Consider the following 13,471-nt stretch of genomic DNA (forward strand, 5'->3'; position numbering starts at 1 on the left):
ATGTCTTATTTTGTCTTAGCATTTTACAGTTGAAACTGAGTAAATAATCGTGGACAAATTTTAAAAGTAGGTTTATTCAGTAATCAGAGTATGGACAATGTGTATGGCTTGGCAGAAGAATGTGGGACAACCTGGGGAAGTACAATTGTGTATTGACATTAATGATCTGTATGTGAGAAATGTAATGGGCAGGATGCTCGTGGAGAGGTGCTTCTGTTGGAGCACACCTGGACTGACAGGGATCTTTTTTCCAAGATCTGGAAGTCACATCTGGGATCAGGGACTCTCAGCTATTAATGCTGTTGCCTCACTGAGTAAGAAGAGTCATTGCTATTTTCTGGATTAAATCTTTTCCTACAAGATACCAAGTGCCTGGGCAGTTTCTGAGTGCTGCTTTAGAAATGTTTTTCCAAAGAGTAACTTCAAACACAAAAAATTATTTTCTGTAGGACCACTCTGTTTTTGGAGTAGAAAAGCAAATCTCCTTAAAAGGAGGCTGGTATTGGAGTCTAGTTTAGCCTTTTTGGGATTTTCATCTTAGAACCAAAGCAGAGACTTTAGGGTTGAATGTTCTGCCTGTGAAATTCTCTGGTGTGAATACCATACATATAATTGACATTTTTGCCTTACTTTTTTTCCCTTCTAGATTTTTTTAAAATCATCTGCCCTTTGGCTTGGCCTCTCTCCTGCCCTTCTTGCCAATATCCATATTTCATTTTTCATCATGGCTCTCTGAGGTACTGAGATACCTGCAAGGTGGGAACCTTGGTGACAAAGCAGCTAATTCCTCTCTTATTTTTCATGTCTTGGGCCACCTGACATGCCCAAAGTCATAAGTGGTGAATAGTCCAGTTAATTCCTTGAGCTTTTCATATCTGATATGAGGTTTGGAAGGATAGTAGTATTTTCTTGAATAATCCATACATGATGCAGGGTTTTTTGTGTATTCCCTGTTATGTCTGTAATAATTTATAGTTGTTAAGTGTATTAAGTTGATTGGCTTATTTTTAAATTCTGTTTCCTGTAAAGAAGAGTTAAAGCATAAATGAAGATCCAATACCTCTGTTCCTCATAATTATGAGATCTGCTGGAAAAAATACCCCATCTGAAAGAGATAAATGTGGTTCCATTGCCCTACTTATAAAAGCCAATAGTTCTGGAAATAGTTTATACCTCCGAAGATAATGCCTTGAATGTAGTTTGTGGTGGGAGAAGAACAAAATCCTAGCAGTTAACTCCTGAAGCAGAAAGAATCACTTCAAATGTTGACACACCTTAATGTTTACTTATATGGTTACTTGTTTTAAAGAAATGACAATTAAAACTACTTAATGACTTGTGCAATTGACTAGACAGAGGTTTCTTTAAATGCACGGAATGTTCATACTGAAAGTTTCTTCTCTTTGATTGCATTTTATAAATCATAATTTTCAACTCGTGTATGACAAAAAATATCACTTGTATTGTCTCTACATACATTTGAGGTCAGTACTTTTATTAGTTAAGATGCCATTGAATATCACATCTTCATGTAGCACCAGTTTTTGACAGTGGTGGCAGTGTCTGGGCTACACTGTTTTAACTACAACATTATATAGGGAGGGCTAGGGAATCACAGATACTGACTTCCTATATGTAATGGCTTGTTTCGCTTTGTTTTTAATTCTGATAACTGTAGCTAAATTAGATATTCAACAAAATCATCCAGTTTTGAGGTTGCATGGGGAAAAGATAGATAGTTTCTGTAACTTTCTGGATTGTTATCTTCATTGAGGTGCACTAGGGTTATTCTGTGTGTAAAAGAATGGTTGGTAAAAGACTAGTGCCCACTCTGAAGAACCTATGACTTATGTAGATAGAACAAATGAAATGGGGTAAAAGAAAAGTCCAGTCTTAGAGGTGGCAGAATCTACTTGGAGGGAAAGCCACTATCCCAGAGGATCACCCAGGAGCATCTAAATGATTCTGAAAATGAATTGGTGTTCTTTATGTCAAATACTGTGCTTTAACTGGAAAATGGTCCTTAACTCTCACATGCAAAAAGAAATTCAGAAATTAGGTGTGTTAGGCTTCTCCTGAGTACAAGCAAGGAGCTACCAGGTGGTAGGCACTCGTTTACAAGTCTAACACCTTGTTATGCTTAAGTTTGTACATATCCTTTGTGAAGTTGAAATTTGTAAGCAGCAGTTATGCTGTACAAAGGAAAATTATATTTAAAAGGCTGAATTAGAATAATAAACATTCAAATCCATGATATTCCTAAAGGTGATATGGTCAAGCTGGTGAAATCTATGATCATTTTTATGCAGAGGAAAATTTCCAAAATAAGTTATGTTTCACTTTTGCTTAGCACCTTGTTGCTTTTTTGCATGATAAGCAACTACAGAATAAGTTGCACCCTTAGCTGGAGCACAGGAGCAGCTGGTCAGCACTCCTGCTGAGCAGGGACAAAATCTCTGTGATAGTTTAACCTTGCTGATGTAAGGAAGCCTGAAACCACCACTGAGTTTGCACTCTTAAGTTGGTTGCAACCAGTGCTCAGTGCTGGCCTTTTAGACCTGGTCCTTTCGGATTTCACAGACCAGAGTTTCAGCATGAAGCTGGCCTGTCAATGGACTTGGCCTATCAATGGCAGAATGTAAAACAAATGCTTAAATATAGTTTCTCTTCAGTGTTTTAGACAGTTTGGAAATGTGTACCCTGCAACAGCAGCATTAAGCTTGGCTTTGCTGGCTTCCACAGTGTGCTCTGTTCAGCAACCATTTGGAGAGAATGCTTTGTTTCTGCCAAGGAAATATTGATATTGATATTGGCGAGAGAGAAGGAATGAATTAAACACCTTTTCAGCTCAGGAGATGTGCTGCAATTGTAGAACAGGCAGATGGACAGGGTGAGCAGCCTCTGCTTTTGCATTTCCCTGCACTCCTCAGGCTTTTCCACAGTGTGGTGACAGGTGACAGTGGTGTCCAGCCTGTGCATCCCCCAAGGGCTTTGACTTGTGAGTGGGGAGCTGGTTGGTGCTTGTCTTGGTTTTAATAATTTGCAAGTTGGAAGTTGGCTATTATAAGATGATGGTTGGGATTTTTATCCTACTCCAGATTCAGTCAAGTGACCTGAAAGCTGAAGTGCCTCCCTTCCAAACTATTACTTCTTCCAATCAAGAGAATAGTAACACATGCCTCCATGACCCCCATTAGACCTAGACATGTAGATTTTCCAGTGGGAAAAGAAAATAGAAGCAGCATTCAATGTCATTGTTATCTATAGTGTATTTATAGCTGTGTATTCCAAGTATTTTAATCTGCTACAGGCTCCTTGTTAACCTGAAAGGAAGACAAGTATCACTTTGGAGCTTTTTGTCCATATCTCCCTCCCCTAGAAAAACCCTATTTCTAGATCATAGGATTTCAAATGCTGAGTAATACTGATTACTGATTTATTTGCATCCATGTTGATTAAGCAACATGGAAGCTCTGCTATATTAACAGTAATTTTAATTTACATTATTTTACAACGTCTTTGTTGGTAGCAAGGATTGCAAGAACATGGAGATGACAGTGGGAAGTATATGGATACACGTCTGTGCATATGACTTGTTTTAGGGCAAAGAAATCAATTAGTTTTACAAGAAGACTAATTTAAAACTCCTTATGCTACAGCTCTTCTCTCTGAAGTAACAGACCAAAATTGCATAATTTTCTTAACTTAAACCTGAAAAAGAATTATCATTTAGAATGTAGGGATACTGTTCCTCTTCTCAAGGAAGTTATAACTTGGGGCAGTTCTACTCTTGGAGAAGTCTCTTTAGTGAGAAGAAATGGGAACCCTTGTAATGCCTGGTTTGTGACAGAAGTGATGTCCTTCATTAGAGTTGACCTAGTATATGATCATTTGGCCAGATGGCGCAGTGCAAGGAACATTTTTAAAATTTTTAATGCAGAAAAGAAAGCTTTTGTCTACTGTTACAGTGGATCATAAAAAAAAGCCTAACTCCACAAGGCATAGTCACCCAGTATTTCTATAAACAATTGAAGTAAGTTGGCTCTCAAGGCACAAAATACCTATAGGAAAATGGCAAAGAATAATTTATTTGAGAAGTTTTTGGAGATGCTTTGGGTTAAGAAGGATGACTCCTGATTTAATGTTTCTTTTTAAATATTAACTGTTTTAGGAGGACAAGTTTTCAAAAATTAGAATAGATTTTAGGTGCTTGAATGGAATATTAAATTGTTTTTATATTAACAGTTCACTTGATACCAAATTAATATTGTCTATCCTTAAATACATGGAAATGTAATGGAAAAATATATTGTGGATTATTTGATGCCTTGGATTATTTGAGGCACTTTGATGTGCCTTACAGTTTAGGGAGGCTCTTGAGTCTACTTGCATAACACTTCATAAATTTTCCCTTTTCTCTCCCAGTAAAGTCAAGTCTCTTAAGGGTGAGAACAGAAACTGAGGCCTCAAACACAGCCCCTCACCAACAGTGTAATTTAAAAAATGTCATATGTATTGAAATAAAAGCAGAAAGGTACATGACTGGAGTATCTAAAGGTGCTGTTCTGCTCATTTAGTTTTTTTAAACTAACCATAGCACATTTGGATAGCTCAAGCAGCAAGTGGCAGCCTTTAGAACTTGGCAGAGTTGTACTTCACAGTAACAAAGAATTGAACTTCTGGGCTTTAGTGTGCCATTAAGCTACAGTGTCACGTTTCAGTGCCTGGGAATTGATTTACTGATTTGATTTTCTGAGACATATGGTGATAATAATAATAACACCATATAAGCATTATTTAAAAATACAATAATATACTGGTATTGAATCTTTGGAAAGCCAGCACCAGGCAGGGCACACACAAACTACCATCATTTATTTTAGTTTAGTCTCATCCAATTCTGAACAAATGGAAATCAATACTGCTTGTGGATATCTGTGGCTAGATTGGAGAGAGAAGTGAAGTGGCATTGTTGCCAAGAACACATTGTACAAGAAAACACAAATGTATGAATTTATGTATGCTCCTCTTTTGCCTTCCTTTTCCAGGATCTTCTAGCACATTGTACAAAGATAGGCTTTTTATTGTGATGTGGGTGTCCCCTATGGAAAATGCATGTGTGGTTTTCAATTTTAACATAGAAAGTGAATGCTTGTGAAGTTCAGTGCCTTTTTGATGCTGTCTGGTACATGGAATGATATCGACTTTAAGCCTGTTAGAGTCAACAAATGATGTTTTTTCTTTTCAGATATGTGTCACAAAGATGTCTACACGGAACTGCCAGGGAATGGATTCAGTGATCAAACCTCTGGATACAATTCCTGAGGATAAAAAAGTTCGGGTTCAGAGGACACAGAGTAGTTTTGATCCATTTGAGAAGCCAGCTAATCAAGTGAAGAGGGTTCATTCAGAGAACAACGCTTGCATTAACTTCAAAACTTCATCTGCAGGGAAGGAATCACCGAAAGTCAGGCGTCACTCCAGCCCCAGCTCTGTAAGTGCACAGTCCTGGCACCTCTGCATGTCCAAATGCTGGAATTAGAGGCACCAGATAAATGTTTTCTTGCTTACGAAGGAATTGTTTACTTGGAAACAACAAAGAAAAAGGACATAGCTGCTCTTAAATGTGTTTTCCATATATATTTGTTTCCATGTATGTGTTTGTTGTATATATGTTTCCATATATTTATTAATGAAATAGGATCAGAAAATAGAACTTGAAAAAGAATATGATTTATGAAATTCATTTCAGATGTTAGTTAGGGTGTCTTATAGGATTTCTAAGCATTTTCCTCTCCTTATCCTGGTATGTCATTACAGCTGCTATAATGTTTATGCAGCAAATTTGGGAGAGGATTGCTTATTTGTGAAGAGGAATTCTTTCCCATGAAGTTTAAGAAACAACTTGAATTGCCTTTTTAATTTTTAGGTTTTGGTTTTAGATAAACAGATCAGATTTTACAGATTTTGTTTACATTTTATAATTCTCTTTTTAAAATCAAGTAGTAAAAATAATATTTATTTCCCTGTTAGAAACTCTGTGAGAGAGAAGAAAGAGAGAAAAATAACAGAAGGGTTTGGCAACACATCATAATAGTTTTATTCTCAAGTATTTTGAAAGAAACTAGATAAATAAAATGTCATGTCTTTAGTGAATAATGCCCAGAACAGATTTCCCCCAAAAGACCTTCAAAATTATTGAAAAACTATTTCTGTTGTGCTTTTGCAAGAAAAATCCATAATAATGTGACCTTTGAGTTGAAAACTACAGATCTAAGTAGAGTGGATGTAACACTTTGAATCTTACTTGATGCAAAAAATTTAGAAAGTTCATTGTCTCTTCTTTTATCTTTCTTTTCTTTTCTTTGTTTTGCTCCATCTTCTGGACATCTTCTGTCCTCCCTACAGAAGTTTGACTGAAACCTGTCAAAATTCTGATGAGAAATGGCAGGAGATTAATTTTCTGTAGATGAGCTGTGTTTAACCCCTGTGAATTTAGTGGGTAAGATGTCACGCCTCCCGGGGACTGTCCTTTTTAGAAAAGGTTACATTTTCAAATGTAACCATCTGTAGCAAAAACAAATTTGCTTTTTCATCATCACTTGGCATTGTATAGCTGCTGCCAAAGATGTCTCTAGTGTATTCCATCTGAGTCCATGACAAGGAATTCATACCATAAAACTTTTATAATCATTAAGAATGGATGAATCTATTTGCACTGTGTTTACTTGTTTGTGATGCTTGATTATTTTTTGGCACCACAACTATTAATTTAAATGACTTACTGTGGAAAATCTTAAATATTTTGTGGTATTAACTCAGTCCTCATCTCTGCTGTTCCTCTTAGAAGCTATTACTAATTTCTGTTAATGTTTTTGACATTCTTCTGTTAACACTAAAGTATTTCAGTTGCTTTGCTTCCAGAATTTTTGAAGCAGATGTTTTGGAAACTGTGTTTTTGGCATCTTGTTCTTTTCCAGAGGGCTGGCACTGTACTGCATCCATACAATCTTCTATGATCCCTGTATTTTCCTATGTAAATTACATTAATGCTTCCTCTACTGTATGCTGTTGGTTAGACCCCTAGCTAAACATATGCTTTTGGTAATCTTTGTCCGCGGTGACTCATACAGACTTGCTGGATTGGATACAGAAGGTGCAAAGGAATTTCTTGAAATACAATTCTTATTTCTCAACTTCCTGTAATTCTCTCTGATTTTTATAGCTCTGTTTGGTGAACTCAGTTCTTCCGTCTACTTGGAGGCATTGTTAGTAATTTTTGACTTTTCCTCACAAGGAAGAGCATGTGGAATGATGAAAGTGTTCATGCCAATGGAGAGGGAAGAGCAGTTCACAACAAAAGGTGGTGTTAACCCTATGCTGATCAGGTCACACCTGATCCTGCCTGGCAGACCTGAGTTCAGCCATCCAGGAGACAATATCAAAATGCTTTATTCCCATTCCCAGAACCTGAATGCATGGCTTCAGGCAGTAGATGCCCTGATGCATGTTTTATTGGGTGATGCCCATGTGGTTAGTTGCAGAAATGTATCATTCTGTGGTTTTGAATTATACTTGGGTTAACAAAGCGTTTAGGGTTTCATCTTTTTTTTGTAGCCCTGATGTTGTCTAGCAGATGCCCTTGCTACTTGCTCTTTCTGATCATTACATCTTTTTCTTCCATGTCAACTGCGTATTCTCCCTCACTGAGTTCACATTTGGATCTCTGGAAATTCTCTGCTTGTACAGGTTATACCGGTCTGAAAAAGAATTTCATTTTCTGTTTATGTTCTTGACCATGCTATGCCCTCTGGGTCATAAGGGCTACAGCTGTGGAGTTATGTTTCCATTTTGTCTCTGCTTTCTGTAAGCTTTATTTCAAGGTATTCTGATAGAGAGGTGCTACCTTCAAGTTGCACTTTCTATGCTTGATTAGTAGAGGAACTGAATTTGAGATAGGCTTCCATTTAGTCTTTTCCTTTCGTCATTTGTAGTCCTCTGTAGCCATCAGGTGTGGAAATGTCTTACAGGAGGTACCTGAGGCTTGCAGTTTCCATATCACTCCTTGCTTCTGCTCAGGTAAAAGTTCTTTATTTGTCTCAGAAAAATAACATTTTTCAAGATGTGACCTGAAAGACCTTGTTTATAATGCCTGGGAGTGTTAGTTTCTGCTTTGATTAATTTCAGCAGTTTTATCACCTCTCTGACAGGTATCAGTTTCAATGTTTGGTAAAGATCACAAAGTACTCTGCAGGTGGCATGTTGCCCATTTTGTGTTGTCTGTACCTTTGAAATGCACTGCACTTTGTGATGAGAAAGATGAAACACAGACAGAGGTTTGGGTAAGCTGGAGCTCCATGATCCTGCCCACAGATTGTCACTTGGAAAAGAAAACTCTTGCTTTTGAACATGAAGTATTTTTCTGTAGTTAATGTCACACTCCGTTGCAACCCGGTAGAATTCCTGTGTAGTTAATTAGTGCAGCACCATACAGACAGAATTTAGCACTTTGTGTTTGTTCTTGTATGACAAGCCTAATTTTTACACTTAGAATCTTTCCACCTTCTCTGCTTACATTGAGCATAAGAAAACATCTATGACAGTGACTTCTGAACTGCTTATGCTGATTGAAATTGTATGTTATTATGGGATGAATTTTCCAGAAGAGAATTATTCCTTTATCACATCAGTGTTGTGGAAAACTTGGGAAAACTTGGAGGTAGTGAAGTAGGTGTTTGCCTACCTTTGCAGCTTTGCCTATCTGTCAGCCACTGTTAGAAGGGAATTTGGCTTGACAAACCTTTTCTCTGATCCATCCTAACACAATATATATGTGTGTATATATACATATACATATATATATATAAAAGAATACATATAGTTACAGTTTTGCATACTTATCCGTCTGTCTCTCTGTGTCTATATCTTTATAAAAATGTCATGCTGTATCCTTTGTCTACCAAGGCAAGAAAATGCCTTTCTTTTCTCCTTAAATGAAGAATAGGTAATACTACATAATAAACTAGACAAAATTAAAATTCACAACTGAAAAGCAAACAGGTGCCACTCTTCCCCAAACAGCTGGTTTTGAAAGATGTCTTGACTCCAGTTATCTGAAAATTTTATTTGAGATCCCTGCTCTTTAGACACTCTCCAGTGCAAGGTAAAGTTTTGGTGTAATCAGAGTACACATTTTATACACTAAAACAGAACTTTTGCACCATATGTAAATAGGATATTGCAAGTTGTATAAAGTAGCCATCTGCTCAAGATTTAGTTATGTAGTGATACACATCAGTTTGTTCTCCTTGAATAGCTTATGCTCCCTGGTGGTGAATTTAAATGTCATATATGTTCCTACCTGTCAGTTACTTTTTAAAAACAAAATCAAGCAAAACACTAAAGTTTTGCTAACTCAGAAAAATGTAAAAACCCCAAACATTCAAATATAAATAATTGGATAAGCAATGCTTTACTGTACTGAGTCTGCACTCTTTTGGGGAGAGCAAACCTTCTTTTGTTTCTGTAACTTTTATTAGTTTTCTGTCCTGACACATGCAACTTTCCTTCCAAAAGTACAAGCCAAAAAGCATGAATCCTATAATGATCCTACCGATCCTGTTAGTGCATTGAAAATTAGTTGTGTGAGAAATCTAGCTTTAAAATAGACACTAATGTCAGGATTTTTTCTGGAAGTTAGGCATTTTTTCTGTCTGCCCAAATAAACACTTGCTGGGGCATTCTTGCCTCCCTTCCTCTTCAGGTGCTTGCAACATTCTCCAGTTAGGAACTGTTAGGAGCAGTTAGGAACTGTTAATTATTAGGGTAACTGCACCCTTCCTGGTTGATATGTTTTATGGAGGTAGGATAATTTCAGAGCTCCTTGTAGATAGTGGAGTTTTCTTTACTGGCACAAAGGAGGTGTTAATAATTGTTAACCTAAAGGATATTCTCTAGATGGAAGGGCAGATAGAATGTGCCAGTTGAGCCAGCTCCTGTGCTCTCATAGCCTGGAGAACAAGGGAACAGCTTTAAAAACAGCACCCTACACAGAGAGCCCCGTGGTCGCTTCTGCCCAGGTTGCTCTTAATTTCTGGCTGTGTGTTAAAGGGTTAGGAAGATGCAAGAACAGAATGGGATCAGAGAGTGGGAGAACTGAGACTGAGGCTTGGTTTGAATGCTTGAACATCTTTGTATCCCTTGAACATTGCCCTAGAAAACAGTCCAACTTTCAAGATATGGTCAAATTGACCAATTATTATAGGTTGGATACAACCTTTAATTTTTGTGAAAACTGTATATAATTTTGTGAAATAAGGTTTACTCTTGTGACAAAGAAAAATGCTTAAAAAGTAATTATTATCTTTCATTCTTGTGATTTAATCTCAGTTGAGCTTCTTGGCCTGTGTTTTACTCCCAGGTTTTTCTAACAATCAATTTATTTCTTTTGAGGTGTATAACAAAGCAGATATTCACTTTTTATTTTCTTTAATTTTCAGAGTTACTGTGAAAATAATATTTTTCTCTTAATGATAGTTTTATATTGAAATTTAATACCCTCATGTTAAAAAAGGGGATCTATTTAAAACTTAGACTCGCGAGTGTGACAGTTAAGTGTGACATTCACAAGCTGTTCTGCAGTTATGAAAAATGCATGAGAACATAACCCACACAGCTTCTATAGGAATAGTCAGGTGATTTTCAGTGTAATTTTCCATTAAAGCCTCTTTATTACATAGATTTTGAAAAATTCTGAGAAAGAAGTATTCGGGTGGTGATGTAGTGCAAAGATCCGCACTGCAAGACCTTGGGTTGAGCTTTTTATTTCTCCTACAGGCTGTATCAATGAAACAGCCATTTGAAACAACCCAGTCAGAAAAGACAGTTTCTTCTAATTTCTTTTTCCATTGTTATTTTTAAAACTCTCACATCTTTTTTAAATGTTAACTTCTTCTATTTCTGTACTCAACATTTTGGCATACTCTTTCTATCCTTGTTACTATGATCTGGATTTCCTTAACCAGAGGGGAAAAAATATCTAATCTTGGTTACTGCAAGCCATGCTAAAAATGCTCACTTCTGTGCTCAGTGGTGCTCTTAGACTAATCTAGCACTGGGAAAAATGTAGGCTGACAATAAGAAAGCTACCTTTTGAAAACTGTTTTCAAGGAAAGTGTAATGGGAAGGCAAGCAAGCAAAATTCCCAGTGCGTTTCCTGAAGGGAAAGATCTGCATTGTTCTGCTCTCCAGTTGCCAGTGTCCTCTGGGGGATAACATGGTCTACCACAACCTGTGCTTTCACAGTGACTTGGGACCATGATCTCCAGAGCCATGAGGACCTTTACTGCCTTTTGTCTCAGTAATTAATTTAGCTTTTCCATCTGAGGTCTTTGAAGGATTTCTCTGGAGCATGAGAGTTCATTTTGCAATGAGTTTTCCAGTTGTATCAATTTCTTGCTGCCTGGTTGTTTACTGCCTATTTAACATTTTGCTGTTAGATAGTTCAGTCTTGGTCACATATGCATCTAGGTGTTGGGGTTTTGTAAACTGGGGTTTTTTTTGTAGGAAATGAGGAGCTCTAACATGGAGCACCAGGCTTCTTTATGCCTAAGTAGTCCCAATGATGTTTAATACATAGAAATGTTGTCAAACACTAGAAAAAACTGCCCAGGGAAGTGGCTGAGTCACAATCCTGGAGATATTTAAAAGATGTGTCTAGATGTGGTGCTTGGGGACATATGTGATGGGCTTGGCAGTGTTAGCACTTGGTGATCTTTAAAGCCTCTTCAAACCTAAATAATTCTGTGATTCTCTGTTGGTGTTTTAGAGGGTTAAAAAGCAGTAAGAAGGGGCAAGAGAAATGGAAAAATAATAGCTACAGAAGCATTGTAAGGTTAGATCTTCAAAAAGAAACCTTGAAAAAACTTACCAAAATACATGTGTTCAGCTAAAACCAGTACTCTTTTCCATTGAGAAACACTGTCTAGGTCAAACTGGGGAATTGCACCAGTTATGTAAAATACAGGGGAATTTCTTGTGAGTCTGCTGTTTGTGATGTCTGTCAGGGCTGATGCAAGCACTGTACATCTGGTGTGCTCTGGCTATGTCTCACTCACTATGTATATTTCAGTCAACCACATCCTAGGCTGAGTAAGGGACTCCTGTGATTTAACAAACACAAATCTCTGTGTATGTATATTCCTATGTGTTCTACCAGAAGGAATAAAATCCTTTGGAAGAAATTGTACTTAGAAGTGGGTGTTCTAGATTTGGTTTTAATATTAGCATTTCATTAAAAAGCCATCAACCTTGCTGTAGCATATAACATTTTTTTGTTTTATTTATTTGAAATCTGAATAATGAAATTCGTATCTGTGAGGCTGAAAAAATACTCATATGAATGGGGGAATATAATAATAAAGGAGAGTAGGCTGAAATGGTTGTAGTTTTCAGCAGTCATGTGGCATTTCAAATTATTTAGATTCCTTTAAGCTTAAAACTTAAGTTTTGAAAAGCTATGCATTTTTGCATTGTTTCTGTCTGTCTTCACCTCCTTTATAATCCAGAAATAAAAGGAAATATAAGAAGTGTCTGAACTTCTTAACTTTATAGGCAATTTGTAATTGAAGTTTGAATTGGTGTATGAGATTTCATTTTTTAAAAATTGAGAACATGTTGGGGAAATGATAAAGCTGTTCCTTCATTGTCTAAGTAATTGCAGTATGATGAATGTTTTGACATTTCATTAAGAAGTATCACACAAATTATTTATATTATTATATATATTCTTTTGCCTCTGAATTTAAGTCTTTTTTTTTATAAAATCCCACAAAGTGCTTTTCTCTACCACACACCTTCAAAAATTGTAAGCCTTTTAGTATTACAAATGCAAGGAAAACCAATATCCATTTTCACAAAGGGAGATGTGGTAGTGGAGAGCCTGGGCAATCCAGTCTGATGGAGCAGAGCTGAGCTCACTGCAGGGGTGCTGTAAGCTGGGAAGGGGAAATGGGAAGGGGAAAGGGAAAGGGAAAGGGAAAGGGAAAGGGAAAGGGGGTTGTACCCAGCATGAGCAGGCACTGGACAAGGGTGGGTGGCAGGTCAGCCTTGCTGCTGCAGACCTGAGCCCAGGGCACAGGGCTCTGGAGTGAACTGCCCTCCCATCTTTGCCTGTTCTTGGTGAGGATGCAACAACTTCCAGGAGGAGAATGAGTCAAAAGTCATGACTTTCAGTCTGTGCTTCTGGCAGCTGGACTGCAGAGAAATGAGCTTGAGGTTGTAGGAATAATTATTGTTGATGATTTACTCTGTGGTGATGGATTAAAGACATCCTGTTCCCTATCAAGATCTTAGGGCTTTACAAGTTGTTGTGACCTTTAGATTATGGTTTCCAGAGGTAGAGAATAAAAGTAAATCTCAGTGTGAAAATAAGAATGGATGTGAAACACATGTATGCACCCTGTCCTTTTTC

The 13,471-nt window shown here is 37.2% G+C and overlaps 1 protein-coding gene across 5 annotated transcripts in view; it reads left to right on the forward strand.

The window, feature by feature from the left end:
• CDK14 (cyclin dependent kinase 14) overlaps positions 1-13,471 on the forward strand; it is a 514,904-nt gene that overhangs the window by 80,928 nt on the left and 420,505 nt on the right. For all 5 annotated transcript variants that reach the window (XM_033083308.2, XM_033083300.2, XM_033083326.2 and 2 more), the window contains one exon: positions 5,249-5,494. In XM_033083308.2, coding sequence (XP_032939199.1) covers positions 5,249-5,494 — 246 coding nt within the window. The remainder of the gene's footprint in view (positions 1-5,248; positions 5,495-13,471) is intronic.

This window comes from Catharus ustulatus, chromosome 1, assembly GCF_009819885.2.
Source record: "Catharus ustulatus isolate bCatUst1 chromosome 1, bCatUst1.pri.v2, whole genome shotgun sequence".
Taxonomy (NCBI): Eukaryota; Metazoa; Chordata; class Aves; order Passeriformes; family Turdidae; genus Catharus; species Catharus ustulatus.